Genomic DNA, 22,147 nt, shown 5'->3' with positions numbered 1-22,147 from the left:
AAACAAATACTTCAAGGTTTGGGTTTGGTTTTTTTAAATAAAATCTAATCAAAATTCTTACAAAACTACAAATAAGATGCACTAAAAAATGCCTAAATGTAGCCTTAACTATTTTGTTATGCTATATCCTAGGAGACACAGATAATAGTTACAAACACACACCTGTGAAAAGTAAGACCCAAGACATGATGGACTCTATTCTCCTGTGTCTGTGTTTGCAAGATTTACAGTAGCATTAGAATAATTTTCCTTATAATTTTTGCTTATATTACTTATTTGCTTGATAAAAATATGAATGTCTTCCAATCTCTCTCTCTTTTTTTTAACTGATTATGTAAAAATTAAAAGTAAATTGTGTGGAGTCTTAATTTAGTAATCTTCAGCTCTCTCTTTAATCTTTTCTCAATAGGCTGAGACTTGCATATGGCTCTCTCCTAAAGTTTTTCCAGTTTTAACTTTTGAACAGGGGCGGTGGTATTGAGGACATTTCTTAACAACTTTAAGTTGAAGATCTCACGCTTTAAAACCCTTCACTAATTCACATAACACTGTGAGGTGGATATTCTACTCATTTTGCAGATGGTAAACTGAGCCCTAGAGAGTAAGGCCTAGATTCACAAAGGTACTTAGGTGCCTAAATCCCACAGTTTTAGGTTCTACTGCAATCTACAAAACTCCCACTTAGCTGCCACCTAACCCAATAGATGCCTAAACTCACTCAATGTCTACATGTGTGCAGGAGAAGTTCCCTAGGCTCCTCAGTTTCTGCCTCTGGGCATGTGCACTGCAGGCCCACTCAAGGTGTCCGGACATCCATCTCCCACCTAAGCTCCAAAGCAATCCATGAACAGGGAAAAGATAGGCATTTGTCCACGTACCTCGTGAGGGGAGGCCCAATCTGGTAGGCATGCTCAGAGGCCACCTACTGGATCGGGTCTCATTCAAAATCTGGCCAGAATAGAAGGACGAAGTGGTTGTATCAGTGCTACCCACTTTATAACTTTTAACCCAGTGGTTAGAGCACTCACCTGGGATGTGGAGACCCAGGTTCAATTCCTCCTTCTGCCTGAGGGGGAGCATGGATTTAAACAGGGGTCTCCCACCTCTCAGGTGAGTTCTTGAACCACTGAGCTATTCAATATCCTGATGTGGGGCTTCCTCAGTCTTCTCTGTTGAAGCTATTCCATTGTGTATAAATACTTAAAGAGTAACCGGGGCAGAGATAGAGAGAGTGTGACTCACTAGACTGGTGATTAAGGCACCCCCATGGGAGGTGAGAGACCCAGGATCAGGTCTCCATGTTTCAATGACTCTAATTATTTATCCAAAGTAGAAAAACTTCAACAGGAGAGACTGCGGAACCCTCACACCAGAATATCCCAGGATATCAGTGGATTGAGCACTCACCGGACAAGTAGGAGTCCCCTGTTCAAATCCTTTTTCCCCCTCAGGCAGACAGGGAAATTGAACCGGTGTCTCCCACATCCCAGGTGAGTGCTCTAACCACTGGGCTACAAGTTATAAAATGAGCACCAGCATCCACTTCCTACTCCATTCTCACAAGGCACCTAACTGACTCCAGGAGAGGGGTTCCCAGTAGGCACCACCCTGAAACCCAGACTTAGATATCTCTTTCTACGAGGGGGCAGGGCTTAAGACATATCCCTCTCATCAGAATCTCCCATTGGCTAGTTAGATGGCTTCCTGCCTAGAGTGCTTGGGCTTTTGTAGATTGCATTCTAAGACACCCATCTCTCCCCATCCATTGTTAGGGTGCCTAGGTGTCTAATTCAGATTCTGTGGTGCACAGTATTGTTCCTGTTTCAGAGTAGCAGCCATGTTAGTCTGTATCCGCAAAAAGAAAAGGAGTACTTGTGGCACCATAGAGATGAACAAATTTATTTGAGCATAAGCTTTCATGAGCTACAGCTCACTTCATCGGATGCATTCAGTGGAAAATACAGTGGGGAGATTTATATACACAGATTTATATACACAGCTCATGAAAGCTTATGCCCAAATAAATTTGTTAGTCTCTAAGGTGCCACAAGTCCTCCTTTTCAGTATTGTTCCTGTGATTTCTAGGTGCCTCAAAATTAGGTGTTGCAATGCTGAGCATCACAACACCTAAGTGTTTTGCCTGTGGTCACACAGGAAATCAATGGGAGAGCTAGGAATGTAATCCAAATATCAGTAGCCAGTGCCTGGGATACACCACACTACCACTCAACCAGTAAGAAAACATTTATCTAATAATCGAGAGTTTTTAGTCTCCCAACCTAAATACACATATTTCAAATACAATAGGATTCATATATATAAGTGGGAAAATACACCCCTAAAAGTTGAACAATCTTCACTAATTTCTCCCTTGTCTGTAAAATAAGAATTATTAAAAACAATTTAGAAAATATAAAGCAATTAAGTATGCACAGGAATACTATGGGGTGGTTAAATGAGTATAAACAGAGGGTATTTAATTATTAACAGTGCAGCATTAAACCAGGATGAGGTATTGAGAGAGAAACCATGAAGGATCTGTACTGGGCCAACACTGTCTAGTCCAGGGATTGGCAACCTTTGGCACTCAGCCTGTCAGGGAAATCCACTGACGGGCCGGGACAGTTTGTTTACCTGCAGCGTCCGCAGGTTAGGCCGATCGCAGTTCCCACTGGCTGCGGTTCACCGTTCCAGGCCAATGGGGGCTGTGGGAAGGGGCAGCCAGCGCATCCCTCAGCCTGCACCGCTTCCCACAGCCCCCATTGGCCTGGAATGGTGAACCGCAGCCAGTGGGAGCTGTGATCGGCCGAACCTGCAGACATTGCAGATAAACAAACTGTCCTGGCCTGCCAGCGGATTTCCCTGACAGGCCGCGTGCCAAAGGTTGCCAATCCCTGGTCTAGTCATTCCAATACATTACTAATTATTAATAAACACATAATTAATAAACAGAAACTGTAAATTGATGAAGTTTGCAGATGCTACCAAATTTGGAGGCAGTTCGTCAACACACCTGGGACCAAAGAAGATGACAAAACAATCTTGGGAATTTAGATATTAGGTCATAATTATCCCGATAGGATTTAATTTGGATTTGAAAGAGTGAGGACGAAATCACATCTGGAAGAACAAAGCTGGACAACACTGACTGGAAAGTAACATGAAGTGGAATTTGGGATGGAAGCAGGGACTACAGAGGCAACACGTTAATCAACTAAGGGTGAAATGCTTGTTCCAAGGGTTTTGATGGCATGAGTTAAGAAAATCAGCGTTCTAATCCTGACCCTGACAACAATTTAACCTTTTTACCTCAAGTTTCCCCAACTACATATACTCAAAATGGTACTCTGAGAATTAGTGTTCAAAATGTTACATATATAGGGCCTACTGCATGTAAGAAAAATAAGGAAGTCATTAGTCAATTCTTGATTAAGCACCACTTGGAATACAATATAAACCCAGGTTTCAGAGTAACAGCCGTGTTAGTCTGTATTCGCAAAAAGAAAAGGAGGACTTGTGGCACCTTAGAGACTAACCAATTTATTTGAGCATGAGCTTTCGTGAGCTACAGCTCATTGTTTCCACGGCATGCATCCGATGAAGTGAGCTGTAGCTCACAAAAGCTCATGCTCAAATAAATTGGTTAGTCTCTAAGGTGCCACAAGTACTCCTTTTCTTTTTGCGAATATAAACCCAGCAACCTTGTTGAAAAGGCATCAATAAACTGGAAGAAAACCAAAAGACAACAATAATAACAACAGGATTAGATAGCATGGTTTATGAAGAGAGATTAAAGGAATTTAATTTGTACATTCTAAGATAAAAAGAAAATGGCAACAGATGACATGATTGCAGAAAAGTAACAAAAAATTAATGAAAAATTGAGATTGTTATGGGTGGTATTGCATGACCAATAACTTAAAATGAAAGCTGAGCTGAGTGGGAAAAAAATGGGAAAATTTTGCTGGACCAGGCCCAGAATTCTTTTAATGGAATTAGGGATTCAGCAAGCTATTTCAAACATTTGCTGAGCTGACAGAGACTATAATTTAAAAGCACAGCACAATTACTAAAATAAATTCTCCTGAAGAAGGATTTATTACGGCCTCTTTCATATGCACCATATTTCTCTTATGAAGGCAAAATAGACTGAAGACAGCAGAAAACAGCCAGGAAAAGTAGACGGCAAAAGCTTCAATTAAGTAAATATACAAACTGCAAAGCACATTCAAGGTCAATCTTTAACATATTTTAAAATAAATGCAGGCTGTGTGCAGTGTGTATGGCACCAGTTTCATTGTTTTTGTTTGACTCAGATATCATATTGGATTGGTGTAGAAAAAAGAGCCCTTGGTGTCCATTAAAATAGTATTTTTGCCCAAGGAAATATAGCTTTTCCCATCCTCCACCTGCCCCCGTTTTTTTCCAAAACTTGAATCACACAATGATTATCTTAAAAATACCAAGAAGCATATATTGTATCTACTGTATGTTGAGCCACAGCTGAAATCCTTTTTTGGAAGAGGAGGGAGCCTAAAACCTATGATTTGGCCATCACTGTCTCAGTGGCAGCTTAATAACATTAAAAGTTCCATTCTGATCCAGGACAGTTTTATTCTTCTTGTTTGCTATTGTGTAACATAGTATTCACTAGCTGGTTAGAACCAGTGAAAACCTTTTATGTAGAATTAAACTTTTACTTATCCAGGCCATATCTAGTAAAATAGGCTTCTGCCAACTTTTCTGCAGAAATACAAAACTTTTAAAGCTTAAAGTGCACTTTGCTGTTACTTCATATTGCATGTTGGAAAAAAATATTTCTTGAACAAAGATGAAGCTAGCTATCCTATAATTGCTGCTGCAAGCTGCCTAGTATTGATGTAGAAAATGTGATCAAAGTATAAGTATATAAAACCAGAAGTAAAAGAACACTTTAATCTTTGACTTCCAATAGGACTTAGTTGCTTAGGTGCTTTGGACATTTTTACTCAAAGCGTTTTCAAAAGTAGCATTTATTTAGTAAACCAAAAAAAATAGCAGTGACCTCTAATTTTGCAAAGAAAACAGTTTTGGGTAAAATTCGTCTGCTGGATGCACAAGGTGGCTCTTAACTCTTATATACTGAAAACCATTCAATATTACTTTAAATAGTCAACTATGGAGAAAGCATGTCAGTCTGGTGGTTAATATTGTGTAACATGAATAGTTAAAGCATTTTTGTAATCTTTTTCTTTTTGATAAATAAACATTTAAAGTAAGAGACTGCAATATAAAAATGGCCGTGTCAGAAAAAACATGTCTAAGTGAAATACAAGCCTAAACGCCATTTACTTTCAATGGGAGTTAGGCTCCTAAATCACTTAGACACTTTTGAATATTTTACCCTAAGATCCCACAGCCCAGATTTGGGAACAGTCAAGAGTACAGCCTCATACCAAAACACTGTATCTTTTTCTTTTGAAGAGCGATGTGTATTTTAATTTTTTTGTGGAATATAGTTTCACACTGGTGTATCCATGGAGACGGAGCCTTTAATAACTCCTTGCGTTAGCAGGTCAAGTAAGCAAATCTACACAGCACCATAGCAACAGACGTGAAAGTAAAATTGAGCTTATGCAGCAGGGCTCTTTTCATGCAGCATATTAACTGAAAGCACTAGCTGGCTTTATGAATGGATATCATCCATTTTGAGAGGGACAAAATGCAAGGAAATGAAACAAGCTATAAAGAGCAATGTCAAAAACATTTGTTTTACAACATATTTACTAGCTAGACAAAGTGGTAGACAGGACCTGACAAACTTTATCATTCTGCATCTGGTTTTGAAGTCCATGTTAGAGCTAGGAAAACTTTTTTAGCCAAAACATTTTTTCACCAAAAAATGCAGTTTGGAAACATTTTGCGAATTGGTAAAATAAGGACAGTTAGACCCCATAGTCCAGTGGTTAGGGCACTCACCTGAGATATGGGAAACCTAGGTTTGAATCTCCACTCTAGAACAGGGACTTATACCTACATCTCCTTCCCCTCAGCAGAATGCCCTACCTACTAAGCAATCAGCTATTCTGAGGTGGGTCTGCCCCAATCTCTCTGTTAAAGCTGTTCCAGTTTTGTATAAACAACTGAATAATCAGTTATTTGCACAGCTCTGTGTCCACACACAAATCAGAGAGAACAACAGGAGAAAGTTCTATGGGAATGAACTTTAGATGACATTATGTTTCTACTTAGGGCTATTTCTGTTGTGTTCACTATTGGGGTGCACATAACCATTTTAAGAAGTCTGGCATATGTTGGAGCTCTCTCTCTTTTTACTGCAAAGCAGACATTCTAAAAAGCAGGTAGGAAGCCCCCAGAAATCATGATCAGTTGACCAGTATACATGCTGTTCTCGTCCAAATATTGAGCACAGTTAGAAATCTTTCAGAGTAACAGCCGTGTTATTCTGTATTCGCAAAAAGAAAAGGAGTACTTGTGGCACCTTAGAGACTAACCAATTTAATTGAGCATGAGCTTTCGTGAGCTACAGCTCACTTCATCGGATGCATACTGTGGAAACTGCAGAAGACATTATATACACAGAGACCATGAAACAATACCTCCTCCCACCCCACTCTCCTGCTGGTAATAGCTTATCTAAAGTGGTCACTCTCCTTACAATGTGTATGATAATCAAGTTGGGCCATTTCCAGCACAAATCCAGGTTTTCTCACCCTACGCCCCCTCCCCCCCACACACACTCACTCTCCTGCTGGTAATAGCCCATCCAAAGTGACCACTCTCTTTACAATGTGTATGATAATCAAGGTGGGCCATTTCCAGCACAGGGAAAGAATAAGAATGAGCTCTCAGAACTGGATACTCTCATAAAAAAACAACCTTCCACACAAACTTCCTCATGGCTGGAATTTACTAAAACTAGACAAGCCATTTACAACGCACACTTTGCTTCTCTACAAAAGAAAAAGGACACTAAACTTTCTAAACTACTACATGCTACAAGGGGCCACAGCAATGGTTCCCTCAACCCACCCAGCAATATTGTTAACCTATCCAACTATACTCTCAGCCCAGCAGAAGAAGCTGTCCTATCTTGGGGCCTCTCCTTCTGCCCCTCCACCCCCACGAACATGATACAGTTCTGTGGTGACCTAGAATCCTATTTTCGACGTCTCCAACTCAAGGAATATTTCCAACATACCTCTGAACAACATACTAATCCACAGAGGCCTCCCTACCAACAGTACAAAAAGAAGGATTTTAGGTGGACTCCTCCTGAAGGACGAAACAGCAGACTGGACTTCTACATAGAATGCTTCCGCCGACGTTCACGGGCTGAAATTGTGGAAAAGCAGCATCACTTGCCCCATAACCTCAGCCGTGCAAACATAATGCCATCCACAGCCTCAGAAACAACTCTGACATCATAATCAAAAAGGCTGACAAAGGAGGTGCTGTTGTCATCATGAATAGGTCGGAATATGAACAAGAGGCTGCTCGGCAGCTCTCCAAGCTCTCTTGGAGAGCAGGAAGTTTCTTGAGCAAATGCTGTAGTTGCTTGTGGTAGCTCTCTTTCTACAAGCCATTACCCTATGATCCCACTGAGAGTTACCACAAGCAACTACAGCATTTGCTCAAGAAACTTCCTGAAAAAGCACAAGATCAAATCCGCACAGACACACCCCTAGAATCCCAACCTGCGATATTCTATCTACTACCCAAGATCCATAAACCTGGAAATCCTGGGCACCCCATCATCTCAGGCATTGACACCCTGACAGCAGGATTGTCTGACTATGTAGACTCCCTCCTCAGGCCCTACGCTACCAGCACTCCCAGCTACCTTCAAGACACCACTGACTTCCTGAGGAAACTACAATCCATCGGTGATCTTCCTGATAACACCATCCTGGCCACTATGGATGTAGAAGCCCTCTACACCAACATTCCACACAAAGATGGACTACAAGCCGTCAAGAACACTATCCCCGATAATGTCACGGCTAACCTGGTGGCTGAACTTTGTGACTTTGTCCTTACCCATAACTATTTTACATTTGGGGACAACGTATACCTTCAGATCAGCGGCACTGCTATGGGTACCCGCATGGCCCCACAGTATGCCAACATTTTTATGGCTGATTTAGAACAACGCTTCCTCAGCTCTCGTCCCCTAACGCCCCTACTCTACTTGCGCTATATTGATGACATCTTCATCATCTGGACCCATGGAAAAGAAGCCCTTGAGGAATTCCACCATGATTTCAACAATTTCCAACCCACCATCAACCTCAGCCTGGTCCAGTCCACACAAGAGATCCACTTCCTGGACACTACAGTGCTAATAAACAATGGTCACATAAACACCACCCTATACCGGAAACCTACTGACCACTATTCCTACCTACATGCCTCCAGCTTTCACCCTGACCACACCACACGATCCATCGTCTACAGCCAAGCTCTGCGATACAACCGCATTTGCTCCAACCCCTCAGACAGAGACCAACACCTACAAGATCTCTATCAAGCATTCTTACAACTACAATACCCACCTGCGGAAGTGAAGAAACAGATTGATAGAGCCAGAAGAGTTCCCAGAAGTCACCTACTACAGGACAGGCCTAACAAAGAAAATAACAGAACGCCACTAGCCGTCACCTTCAGCCCCCAACTAAAACCCCTCCAACGCATTATTAAGGATTTACAACCTATCCTGAAGGATGACCCAACACTCTCACAAATCTTGGGAGACAGGCCAGTCCTTGCCTACAGACAGCCCCCGAACCTGAAGCAAATACTCACCAACAACCACATACCACACAACAGAACCACTAACCCAGGAACCTATCCTTGCAACAAAGCCCGTTGCCAACTGTGCCCACATATCTATTCAGGGGACACCATCACAGGGCCTAATAACATCAGCCACACTATCAGAGGCTTGTTCACCTGCACATCCACCAATGTGATATATGCCATCATGTGCCAGCAATGCCCCTCTGCCATGTACATTGGTCAAACTGGACAGTCTCTACGTAAAAGAATAAATGGACACAAACCAGATGTCAAGAATTATAACATTCATAAACCAGTCGGAGAACACTTCAAGGTCTCTGGTCACGCAATTACAGACATGAAGGTCGCTATCTTAAAACAAAAAAAACTTCAAATCCAGACTCCAGCGAGAAACTGCTGAATTGGAATTCATTTGCAAATTGGATACTATTAATTTAGGCTTAAATAGAGACTGGGAGTGGATAAGTCATTATGCAAGGTAGCCTATTTCCCCTTGTTTTTTCCTACCTCCCCCCCCCCGCCCAGATGTTCTGGTTAAACTTGGATTTATGCTGGAAATGGCCCACCTTGATTATCATGCACATTGTAGGGAGAGTGGTCACTTTGGATGAACTATTACCAGCAGGAGAGTGAGTTGTGTGTGTATGGGGGTGGGAGGTGAGAAAACCTGGATTTGTGCTGGAAATGGCCCACCTTGATTATCATACACATTGTAAAGAGAGTGGTCACTTTGGATGGGCTATTACCAGCAGGAGAGTGAGTTTGTGTGGGGGGGGGTGGGGGCGTAGGGTGAGAAAACCTGGATTTGTGCTGGAAATGGCCCAACTTGATTGTCATACACATTGTAAGGAGAGCGATCACTTTAGATAAGCTATTACCAGCAGGAGAGTGGGGTGGGAGGAGGTATTGTTTCATGGTCTCTGTGTATATAATGTCTTCTGCAGTTTCCACAGTATGCATCCGATGAAGTGAGCTGTAGCTCACGAAAGCTTATGCTCAAATAAATTGGTTATTCTCTAAGGTGCCACAAGTACTCCTTTTCTTTTTAGTAAGAAATCTGGTGCTCAAGATAAACATAACACAGATGGGTTTTACTCAGTGAACCTGGAATTCGCTCATCTCTAATACTCTCAGACTCCCCTAATCCTTACACCACCACTTGTGAATACAACCACATCAGCAAAACTTTTGTACGCTCATCCGCCAGGTGAAGTCAGCAGCAACAAGAGCTGGGTTCAATATCTAAGGATTCCTCTAGGCGATACAAAACAGAACCAGCTCGAGCCCCCACTCGGTAATCTGGGAAAACTAAACACCATTCTTGGGTGCCTCCTAGAGGCAATACTTCCCAACTTACAGGCACTGAGTCTGTGTACACCAGGAGAAAACTTGTATTAAAAGGGAACGATTCATTAAACTGGGAAAACACCACAACCACAATTTGAAAGCATGCAACTATAAGAAACACCCACCGCACAATACATGGCAATGACGCTGGCCTCAGTCTGCCACTTTGTGGTGTCAAAGTCTGACAAACTAATGGCCCTTTATCATGCCACTTCCCTTTTCCCTCTGCTGCACTCCACTCATGGTTGGGTGTCCTTGGTCAGCAAGGACCCAGAGTTCAGCAATGTCTCTGCTACTGTTCCCATTGTGCAGCTGGCTCACTTTCTGCTGCTGATGCTCTTTCTGCTGCCCCCAGTCTCTGTATTCTGCCACTGCTGTTATTTCTGCCACCATTACCACTGCTGCTTGCCACTCACTGCCACATTTTGAGGGTCCACTCCTTAGCCCAACTCTTAGTGATTTCAGCTTAGGGATTTCACTGGATAGTGGGTTGGCTCTTTGAGGTGTTGGCTCTTTGTTCTCTTTCACCACAACACTGTCCCCACACCAAGTCAAGGCTTAGCCCCAGATCATCAGTGATTACACCTCTAGCAACTATTGAACAGAAACTAGTTGATCATGCTTGAATCCCATCATCTCTGTCTTTAAACACTGGAGAGGCGAGGGTCAAATGGTGTTTAGGACTCTTTAAACAGAGTTAACATGATCCGGTAGGAACACCTTTCCTTATCCCCTCCTGCTTACACTGGGATTTGGCACCCCTACCCTCAGTTTAACAAGTGAGGGGTTCAGTTAAGGGTCACCCCTTCATTCAGGACATTCTAGGTACAGTTCTGCTCTCCTTTACTCATATAAAAAGGATAACAACAGTTCATTACTCCTGCTTTCAAATTTAAAATTTTTATTAAAGCTAATGTTAAAAAAAATGATATAGTACACAGGTTAAAAAAAGAGTGTACATCTGGGTATAGTGCTTAAATTATTCACAAATGCAAAGTTTGTTTTTAACATCATAAGATACATATAGTGTATAATCAGCAATAACCCAAATTTAGGTGAATAAATTTAAGAATACAGTTTGGATATTAGCATCCAAGTATTCGGGTACATCACTCATGAGAAGTTGTACAGAGAGTAGGTTGTGGAAAGCAAATATATCAATGAGTGAAGACTGTCCCTCAGTAATTGAGAATTTAGGGTCAGTTGTCCATTTAGAAAATACAATCCACGAGCAAAGTATTTCAGTTACTTTCCTGACTGCGCTTCTCAAAGGCACTTCAGCTCATCCCTCCAAGTATTGCTGATGTCTTCTGATATGTTCTATGTAGATGTCCCTTGACCACCTGATGGCATCCGACACCATGAGTTGCCACATCAACTGAGCGTAGCTCTGACCCATTCCACATTCTCTCAGTACTCGCTCGCTCCTGGGGTCCCATGCGCCCAGGGCAATGACGATCAGTGCATGTATCTGAACCTGGTAACCCTTAGCTCTCAAGGTTTTGGCCAGAGGGGCATATTTCTCCACCTTTCGAGCTCAGGTGCCGTGGAAGGCCGGGGTCCTGTTCTCAAAGGGCACTGTCCACCATCATGATCCACTTCTGGTCCTCGTTGGTGATGACGATGTCTGGTCGCAGTTGACTGTCGATTCCAGGGATGGAATTGTAAACTGGATTGTAACCCAAAACCAGCCAAAACCGATCCCTTTGGCACCTCTGTCTGCTGATCACCTAGGCAGAGTAGGTGTGTCTATGCAAATCACAGTCTGCTCCTGAAGTCTTCCCCCCAAGATCATCATGAGATGTCAGGGGAGAGCTCATTCAAATCCTGGCTTACACACGAATTATTATTAAATTAAAATGCCTGAGACTCAAAGTGTGTGAGTACATATGTAAAACCAATGACCACAGGCAAGAAGTTCCATATACCCCTACTAATCAATCTCTTATGTCTTTCGGTCCATCTCCCATGTTTTTGTTATAAAACCTATAGTTAAGTAAATATTGGGAGTAGACTTAATTTGGATCCGATTGCAATTTCAATTTTCAGATCAGCACTAAGGGTTCTAACAGTCAGACACATTTTACACCAACCAATATTTAACTTCCTTGAATGCTCTCAGGGATTAGGCACCGATCTTCCAAACTTTTGCACACAAGTAAAGTTAAGCTTATGTGCAAGTGTTTGTAGGAAAGGAGCCACAGTGCATGCCCAAATCAAAGCCCAGATTTATGACAAAATACTGTGCTCTTTGATATTCCATTGTTCACAATTATACCTCCTTCAGATGACAGTGCTCTTGAAATGCAGAAACATTAAAAGAGGTTACTAAGTACTGTAAAATAAATGACAACAGAAAGGGATGTATTTTATAATCAGTCTCCCTCCCCTCCCCACCCCATCCCCTATGAATCTGCAAATAAAATCAAGCACACCAATTTATGTTATGGATCCAACTGGGGGGAAACAGCAAGGCTACACCCCAAGTACAGCTTTTTAGATATGTTAATTTCACAATAAAACAGCATGACCCTGCTTTTAGAATATAGTTATACATTTCCTAAAGAGCACTGGCAGGATTTTAAAATGCATTTCAACATGATAGTGAAAGCACAACTCGCTATTATTAAAGAACAATAGAACCATTCCCATTACATAGCATCTATTCAAACTAGGACATTCTGTCTTTGAGTCTGAACAGCAGACACGGTTCTATTATTCTTTCCAATGTTTGCAGAAATGTGCAACAAACTGAGAACAAACAAAAGCAACCTAAATGCAAGATACAAATGCATCAAGCCATTAACAGAACAGCCTCTTCTCCCGCCCCACGAGGAAAACAAACCTATCATTCTACCGCTTTATGACCATGAGAAATGTAAGGTTCTTTATGGCAATCTATGTATCACAACTGTTCCTAATGTAATCCTCTCCTAGGATTTACAGACAATCTGGATACATACAAACTATTCTGTTTTTGGAGCGGGGCACCTACATTCTGGAGTCAGATGTTACTACTTCTGTCTTATCATGTTAAGTAGAGGAAGCTGACAAAGGATTATCTGAATTGTCCTGCCAGGTCTCAACAATATAAACTAAATTAGGGGCCTTTTCGATGATTAACTCTTGAATAGCGATGGACTTATTAGCCACTACCCTGGCTTTGAATGGCCTGGACCAAAGAGTAGAGTCCCAGGCAGCCATTGTCCTGTGTTGCCAATGATGAGGCACCAGATGAAATCAGCAGGACTGTTAAATGTTAATAACCCAGTCTCTTGTCTATCCTCTTCATGACTGTTATAACAAGAACTGGAGAAACCAACACTTTAGGGAAACTGTCCCTTCCTCATCCTCCAGCCCATGGAAATGTTGTTCTGCCCTTTCCGTAACGTTACAGTGCTAGTTGATGGGGCACAGCCTCTGAGTATCCACAGTCAATATAAAGGTGACTTGACTCTAGACTGGTATTCATTCATGTGGCGGTCAAACACAATCCTAAACCCTCCCTCGATAAATCCCCACCAAAATAGGAAACACTTTCCCCCATACAGTTCACAAATTAACCACCATGAACTTTACCAGTTACACTTTGGATAGTTTACTACCACCTCATTAAAATAAATTGTTACTTGACAGTTACTCACCCCAGTAAAAGTAGAACAGATCATAACAGCACTGCACAGTAAGTGTAATGGCAAGTTGAATGACACTTTAAAATACCTATGGATCGTTAAACCTTTCACTCATTCATGTGACCTGGATAGGATTGAACTGGCAGTACATAGGTATCAGAGCAGAAATAGGGCAAGTGCACACTGCAATTACAGATGAATTGATTCTGGTGTGATGCTGTCCACATCTATTTAAAGAAAAAAAAGTTGATGAATGACAAGGCTCAATTCTAAATGATTGCTATGATTGGACTATTGTCACTACAATGTCCAAAACGTCCCTAACATCACCATGATCTGTTGACACAACTATAGTTACAATCTTTCCACCCAATGAAGGGAAGAAACTTCCTTCCCTAGCTGAAGAAATAACTACCGAGAATTGCTGTGGAGGAAGCACAGCTGATCTTTGGGGACAGAAGCGGGGGCCTGTGCCTCATATTGCTCAACAAAGATTATTTTAGCTATTTGTGGTACTAAGTGATTACCTCCAAAGGGAATCTCCCTCCTATGCTGGACTGAAGATGCCCATGACACTTTGAAAGAAAGACAGTAGGTCCTGGATTTTCTGAGCAGAAATGCAGAGCACTCCCACTAGACCTATGTGCCAGTCTACAATTATGAATATTTAAAGACATTTAAAATTGAATGTAGCTTTGTGCAACTTAACAGGTAAATACTGTATGTTGCTCAAAAAGGAATTTTTAATTCAGCTATATTTAATTCAGTAAATCCCTGATTCCTCTTTTTTTATCACGTCTCTACAAATTTATCATGATTCCAAACTTAGGGCCTGACTGCAAATGCCTTATTTACACTAGTAAACAATTTTTCACAGGAATGTTCCCATTGAAATTGGACAAGTGAGAAGACACAGACCTCAAAAGAACAAAAAACCTGCCAATGTTCTTAATAAGATTTTCATGTGACTTGCAGAATTTAGAGATGGGACTTATCAGAGGTCTTGTAGGACATTCTCCTGTCAGAACTGTTCTCTGAAACACATTTTCTACTGTTTTTTATTACTGAGAAAATCAGTGACACTCAAAATAGGATTCATGAATCCTGAGATGAAAAGCGTCATGACGCTTTGCCAGGCAGGCTAATGTGGACTAATGCCATAGTACTTATTGCCAGTATCTCCTCATCCTTCGTGAAAGACTCAGTGCAAATTTTAAATTTTAACACACGCACTCATCTGTGTGTTGTGCAATTTCTTTTGAACGGGGGGTATTGGTTTCCTTTTTCAAACTGGTTTGGAAATTCTTCTATAATAACACTTGTTTGAACCAGATGTAGTGCACAATCAATAAATTATAAATTGATATGAATAAGTAACAGTCCTAAGCATACAAAACTTTCAGTCACAGATTTATCACAATGCAGCAACAATGCACTGGAGGATTAAGAGTGGTTCACTAGGCAGACAACATAAATTATGAATGGATTGTTAAAACTTACATTTTTATTAGACAAGAGTCACAGATGGTTTACTACAATATGCTAGTGTCTTATGCTCCAAGAACTGATCCCATTTGATTTTTCCAAGTGTAGGAAGTAGAGAGAAACTGATAATGTCAGGGCAACAAAAAAATTATTGGACAACAGCATGGGAACAGGCTAGGAAAGTCCCAAGAGCACAATCTAACCACTATCCCACACTAAGATTTCTGGAATTATCTAAATATTTGCTTGAGTGTTACTTCTGGAATAAATGATTCCCTGGGCAAAGAATGACAAAAAAAATGGACAAATGCCCAATAAGGTGGCAGTATGATACACATAGATAATTACATAAGATTAGCTCAGCATGGTATATCTGTAAATTAAGGTGATGTTAGGGGTGGTTTATTTGTAGCTCCCCCTAAGCAACCATTGTTATGCTACTCTTCTGTGTAAATCCTATACAGATATTATCTTCATAAAACCAGTGAGAATTGTTAGGAAAAGAGGAATGATGTTATTTATATATTTAATTAAAATATCCTTTCAAATGGCTGGGAACCATCAAGTTGTACATATAAGTAGCTTATGTAATCACATGGACTTATTCCTGTTACCCTTGTACTTCCTCCCACTTCCCTCTTATTGTTTCTTCATTACACTCACTCACTATATATTTCAGATTAGCAGCCGTGTTAGTCTGTAGCTGTAAAAAGAAAAGGAGGACTTGTGGCACCTTAGAGACTAACCAATTTATTAGAGCATAAGCTTTCGTGAGCTACAGCTCACTTCATCGGATGTATCTGAGGAAGTGAGCTGTAGCTCACGAAAGCTTATGCTCTAATAAATTGGTTAGTCTCTAGGGTGCCACAAGTCCTCCTTTTCTTTTCACTGTATATTGTGTTCAATTACATTATGAGTTTCTTGGGATAGGGGCCATATCTCCCTGAGTGAGAGAATCAGCAGAAACTCTTGCAAAGACAGGCTGTAGGGAGTGGACCTGCCTTACACCAAGAGAGAGACGGGGAAAGCAGAGCTAAACGAGCATTGCCTCAATCCCCACAGGCAGAGGGAAGGGAGTGGAGTACAACTATCTCTCTCCATTTCAAGAATATTTTCTCCTGCTAGTTAGGAAGAGATTTCAATCGCATTCCACCAAGAAAGGTCTGGTGTGGTTGGTGAGAGGAGCTTGAAGGTACTTTCTGTGGCACAGGAAACCGAGAATCAAGTACCACCTCAACTACTGCCTCTCACACAGCGGAGATCTGTCACGTCACAAGAGCTGATGTGCTTGAGCTCTCAGCACAAGGGTTACAACCTTACTAGAGGGACACATATTGTGAACTCACCTATGTACTGACCCTGACAGCCACAAAATAAGCAATCTGCCTGCATGAAGAAGGCAATCATAATGAGGACAAAATAATGTTTCTCTGGAATGAATGGGTGGGGATATCAAAGATATAAATATGGAGAAAACATGTGTTCTTGTTGCTCAAAGGACTATCACAATTAAAAAAGTAGTTTATTTAAATATGCAAAGCAAGCCAGTCTGCAAAGGCTTATCTCAAATGGAGTCAGCTTCCCGTTGTTAGTAAGAGACTATCAACTTTATGTCATACTATAATGCACATGTAATAATTTGAAACAACAAAATGAGTTAATGTGTCAAGTAACTTAATAATCTTACATGTACAGGGGCCTTTATCAAAAAAGATTTCCAAAGTGCTCTACAAATATTACCTTTGGCTATATTCATATCCATATAACTTTCATTCAACAGACTGTATTTTTCTTGCAGCTTTGACGACTCATGTGCTCTACTCACTTTACTCCAAACAACCCCACCCCACTAGGGCACTTGATTTAAACAAAACAAAAAACAACACCTCAACCCAACAATCTAAGATAGGAAGAAAGTGAATTGTCATATCTAGTTGGAACTGTAGGTGGAATTTAAAATAGAAGATACCTTCCCAAACTGGAATCTGGGAGTTCACCTGAGCTAGTCCACCCCAATGCTTTGCAATAAGTACCTAGGGCTTGATTTTAAGTCCACTGTAGTAAATGGGAAAGCTCCCATTAGGGTGACCAGATGTCCCAATTTTATAAGGACGGTCCCGATATTTGGGGCTTTTTCTTATATAGGCTCCTATTACTCCCCCACCCCCGTCCTGATTTTTCACACTTGCTATGTGGTCACCCTAGCTCCCATTGACTTTAATGGTGCAGGGACGGTCGGGTCCCTAGAAATCTTTAATGAACGTAAGTGATCAGAGACTTCATTTTAAACCTCATTTGAGAGATATCACCTTGGGTTGCAGAGTGCCCTCTAAAACCATGTTAGGTAACTGATTCAGAGCTCAAAAGGAACAGACCTTGTCTACTGAATCCTCAACTCCACTTATTAGAGTAAAAAGAATGAGGAGTACTTGTCTCTAAGGTGCCACAAGTACTCCTCGTTCTTTTTGCTGATACAGACTGACACGGCTACCACTCTGAAACTTATTAGAGTGTAATAGTACAGCTAAAACATTTCACCATTCGGTAAAAAACTCATACTAACAATTATGTTTAACTCTCAACTCCACAATGGAAAAAAGGAAGAAAACGAGCCCTTTGAAAAGGTAAACACAAAAAAGCAATTTAAAAAGGAGGTAAACAGTAGTGATGCATAACATTCCCCATACCCCAATTTCCCTTACTTGGGATCTCACATAATCCTCATACCAAGGACCATGTGGTCCAATGATGTTCACACTTATTAAATCTATTATATCACATTTTATTAAGTTAAAGTTAGTGTCTGAAAACAATAGTAGCCAAATTACCCTCTTGGATGCACACATAGAGCTCTCATTAAAATCACACCCACCCAGATGCACACATTTGAGGGTGCACTTATGAGCAAAGGGACAGATATTTAAAGATAGGTGCCTAGCTGAATGTTTGAAAACAATGGGAGTTAGGCACCAAAGCACTTTTGAAAATCCCCCTAGGTTTCAATCTGCATCTTTAGATGCCAAAATACCTTTAAAAATCTGGCCTTAAGAGACTTGATACGTAAAAAAAACATGTGTTGAAAGAAGTTAAGCAAAGCTCCTTCTATCCCGGTCCCAGAATGATTTATAGGGATGTGTCACTAGGAAGAAAAACAAAAATATGTGCAACTTCTTCTACATAGAAAAATTTGCATTTCAGCACATTTCACATCACATCCAGTCTTAAAAAAATTCTATCAAGGTCTCAAATTATTATGTTGTCACTAAAAAGATCCACTATTTACTGCTGTTCAAATCTTGCAATTAATCATATATAAAGGGACCAGTTGTTTTTCTGTTCACCAGCTACATAAACAAAATCCTCTGAGCTGCTTGATGAGAACTTTTAAATACACTGTACGTATTGAAGAGAAATTAACAAAATGAAACAATCTAAAATGTACTTACCTGGTTTTACAAGGTTTGTCTTTGTTTCCTTCTTATATCGTGCAGACTGTGGGTTTCCTTCCCCCACTGTTCCAGCATTACATTTCTTTTTGGTATAGTCTCCATCACTGCCTGTAGAAAAACTAATTGGACTGTTTCCAGTATCAGAAGGAGTCTTAATGGGAGATACTGACTGGCTACTAGGGCAGCCAGTGTCATCTGAAAAGACAAAAAATGAACACAAGATTTGTTAACTAATAAGTCAAATGAAGATGGCAGAAAACTTTTGGACTATACCACATACAAATCAGAAACAGCCTTCTCTAAGACACGCAACCTGTGCACAAAGATAAGGCCCACTTTGTTCCTGCATTCCTGCACCCAAGAGATGAACGCACCATTTTGTAGGTGCAATATGGTTCTTGGATACCTAAGTGTTATAAAATGCCACTGTAAATATTTGTTTCCATAATTCTGTGAAAGTACAAAATCAGAGACAACTTCTGAAAACCCGGAGCCAAGCTTAACCTCCTCTTACTCAGCATGGTAATGGAATATTATAACATGAAGTATACAAATTAAGAAATGTGTTAAAATAAAAATTGATTTGTGTGCATGTGTCATACATAGCCAAGTTCTGACTGTGCACCTCCCGTATGAACGGAACTATGGGCCAAGAGTGAGAATGAGGCAGCTTTTCCCCCACAGATCCTTCGTACCAGAACTACAGAAGGGCCTTCAAGTCCAAGGGCCTAAGCTGTGTGGCTACAGCTGACCAGATTGAGAGTGCACTATCAACACAGACCCGTTTTGGTGACAGTATGTCCTACTGACTATACAATAGTCTAAGGCCTTAACACGCTTTGCTAGAATGCAATTCAATGCCCATACCAAATACTCTGGACGACTCATTTATTTGGGTCTTTGACGCACACTTGTCTACAGCAAAACATCACTGCATATAATATAATGTATACTGTCAATTTTAATTATTTACTATATTGTACAATGCATCTATGGTTGCTTAAGTATTTTGGTTGGGCATTTTTGTCTCTGTGATGGATAATTACAACTGAAATATTTGTTTTGCTTTGGTATTTTTCCTGGTTTTTTTACTGAGCAACTCTAGTATTTTATTATCCTATAAATATCTACAATATGATAAGCCAACTGATCCAGAATATTCATTCATTAGATTGCTTCAATCAATGTACACTCGATATGCATGACATTCAGAAATGTAATGATCATTTTACTGAAAACAGTAAACATGCCTCAGCATAAACTATTTTTCTTTTAAAGCAACTTTTTTCATTTCCAGAAAGTGGCTGTCTGATACCTTGCACTAAAACTGCTGCACCATATGAACAGTACTTCTGTGTAAACCAGCATTAGTGTGCATACGCGTTAGCTTTCATCTCCTGGAGATACTAAAATGGTGGTTTATTCAAAGTTGTACAAACACAATAAAACTACTAGCACTCAAATACAAATCATAGTAAAAAGGTATCCAGTACAGATAGCCAAACATATTTAAGCCCCTTCCTACTGTTATTTGAATGCCTCCTGAATACTCACCTCTTTTGTGATGCCCACAATAGGTGACTTATTTATTTAAAATATATAGTATATTAAAAAGCCCTTAACCATGATGTCACTTTAAGCGCAGAAATATCCCATGTCCCAGAGAACTCAGTCTCTTATTTGTTCTTTCCAAGAGTAAAATAAAGCCAGTATTTTTCACTATTCATTTGCACTGTGCATTCATCTTGTATTGTCTTCATGAATAAAACTCCCCACCACAAGCTACAATATGACACACCCAGATGTACCTTAACTAAGTACACAATCATATTTCTGTAACCACTGTTACACTGCAGTTTGCTCATTGTCACGTCTATAATTCACGTCTGCTTCTGCAATAAGCTCTGCAAGGGGACCAGCTGAAAACCATGTCTACCCAGAGAAGGAGGGTGGAAAGAAAGGGCTAGAATGTGTAATGTTACTGTCTGACTGAGAGTAAGGGGCAGCACAGACCTAGCCTCGGATCAGACCAGAGAATGGTTATTAATCATAATTCCTCTCTTGCTCCCACTTTGTTTTGGGAGGGGAGTAAAGTTATTACATCCTTTTTTCTGAAGCATCTTATTCCCGCTATGTGCCTGGTCAGTTACCCTGGCTGATGAGAGCACTCTCTAACCCTTTCCACCCACTTGCTTGCAAGAGTGAGTCTCAGACAAGCTGTCTTTGCTCTTCCCACTGTGGCTGGAACAACCAGCCCTTTACACTGCCAAACAGGGAAGTAAGAAGGGGCCTACTTCTCCATACTCCCTGCGCAGCTGAATAAGAAATATAACAGTCTAGCCAGAGGTGAAAGTAAGCCGGTACACCCTGGTACGGTGTACTGGCAAGAGCCGGTGCACCGTACCGGGGTGGATCGGCTTCCCCAGGCGCAATTTAAAGGGCCTGCAGCTCCCAGCAGCGGCTGGAGCCTCCGGCCCTTTAAATTGCTGCCAGAGCCCCGCTGCCGGAGCCCTGGGGTAGCGGTGGCGGGGCTGGGGCGGCAATTTAAAGGGCGTGGGGTGGTAGTGGCGGCCGAGCCCTGGGTCCTTTACATCATCCCCGGAGCCCCGCCGCCACTTCCCCAGGGTTCCGGCAGGCTCCGGGGACGATTTAAAGGGCCCGGGGGGGGGGGGTAGTGGCAGCCGGAGCCCCATCTCTGGAGCCCTGCTGCTGGAGCCCTGGGGAAGCGGAGGCGGGGCTCCGGGGACGATTTAAAGGGCCCAGGGCTCCAGCTGCCGCTACCGCCCAGGGCCCTTTAAACTGCTGCCAGAGGCCCCGGCTGCCGCTGTTACCCCGGGGAGGGGGAAGGAGGCACTTGCCAGTACAGGGTGGGCCAGGGCTGGCTCTAACCTCCCTCAGCCCTGCCCCCTCTGCCCAAGGCCCCACCCCTTCCGGGGGCCAGAGCCGGTCCCAGCCCAGCTCCGTACCGGTAAGTCCCAAGACTTACTTTCACGCCTGAGTCTAGCCCAAAAGTAACAGCAGCCAGTTCGAGTTAGTTCTGGGGGGCTTTGCCTGCTTCTAGCAATGTTGCTGAGTCAGGAGGACAACCATATCTACTTTGTGAATTACCTGCAAGGCCTACAGGTGAAAAGTGTTTGCTAGCAGTCTATTCCAAGTTAACTAAGAGACTGAGTAGGTGTCTACCTGACCATGCTGCAAACTTCATTAGCTAACACCTGTGACTGCAGCAGATAAATTAAGTTCCACACTGAATTTGTTTGTCTTCTTTTGGCAATTCTTGTCTTCTTTTGGCAATTGTGCCCTGCTAACACAAGGTTCTTCCTTACATTATCTTGTTCTTTATTTTACTAATTCATATAAATCTCATGATCAAATTCAAAATGCAGAGGATAGAAGGTAATTTTCTCAAGATCAATACTAATTTTATTCTGTGAA

The 22,147-nt window shown here is 41.5% G+C and overlaps 1 protein-coding gene across 4 annotated transcripts in view; it reads right to left on the bottom strand.

Moving 5' to 3' along the window:
- SYBU (syntabulin) overlaps window positions 1-22,147 on the bottom strand; it is a 55,268-nt gene that overhangs the window by 18,107 nt on the left and 15,014 nt on the right. For all 4 annotated transcript variants that reach the window (XM_073330298.1, XM_073330300.1, XM_073330297.1 and 1 more), the window contains one exon: window positions 18,710-18,907. In XM_073330298.1, the coding sequence (XP_073186399.1) occupies window positions 18,710-18,907 (198 nt within the window). The remainder of the gene's footprint in view (window positions 1-18,709; window positions 18,908-22,147) is intronic.

This window comes from Lepidochelys kempii, chromosome 2 (assembly GCF_965140265.1).
Source record: "Lepidochelys kempii isolate rLepKem1 chromosome 2, rLepKem1.hap2, whole genome shotgun sequence".
Lineage (NCBI taxonomy): Eukaryota > Metazoa > Chordata > Testudines > Cheloniidae > Lepidochelys > Lepidochelys kempii.
Note: the sequence above shows the minus strand (reverse complement) of the source record. Positions and strands in the feature narration are given on the sequence as shown.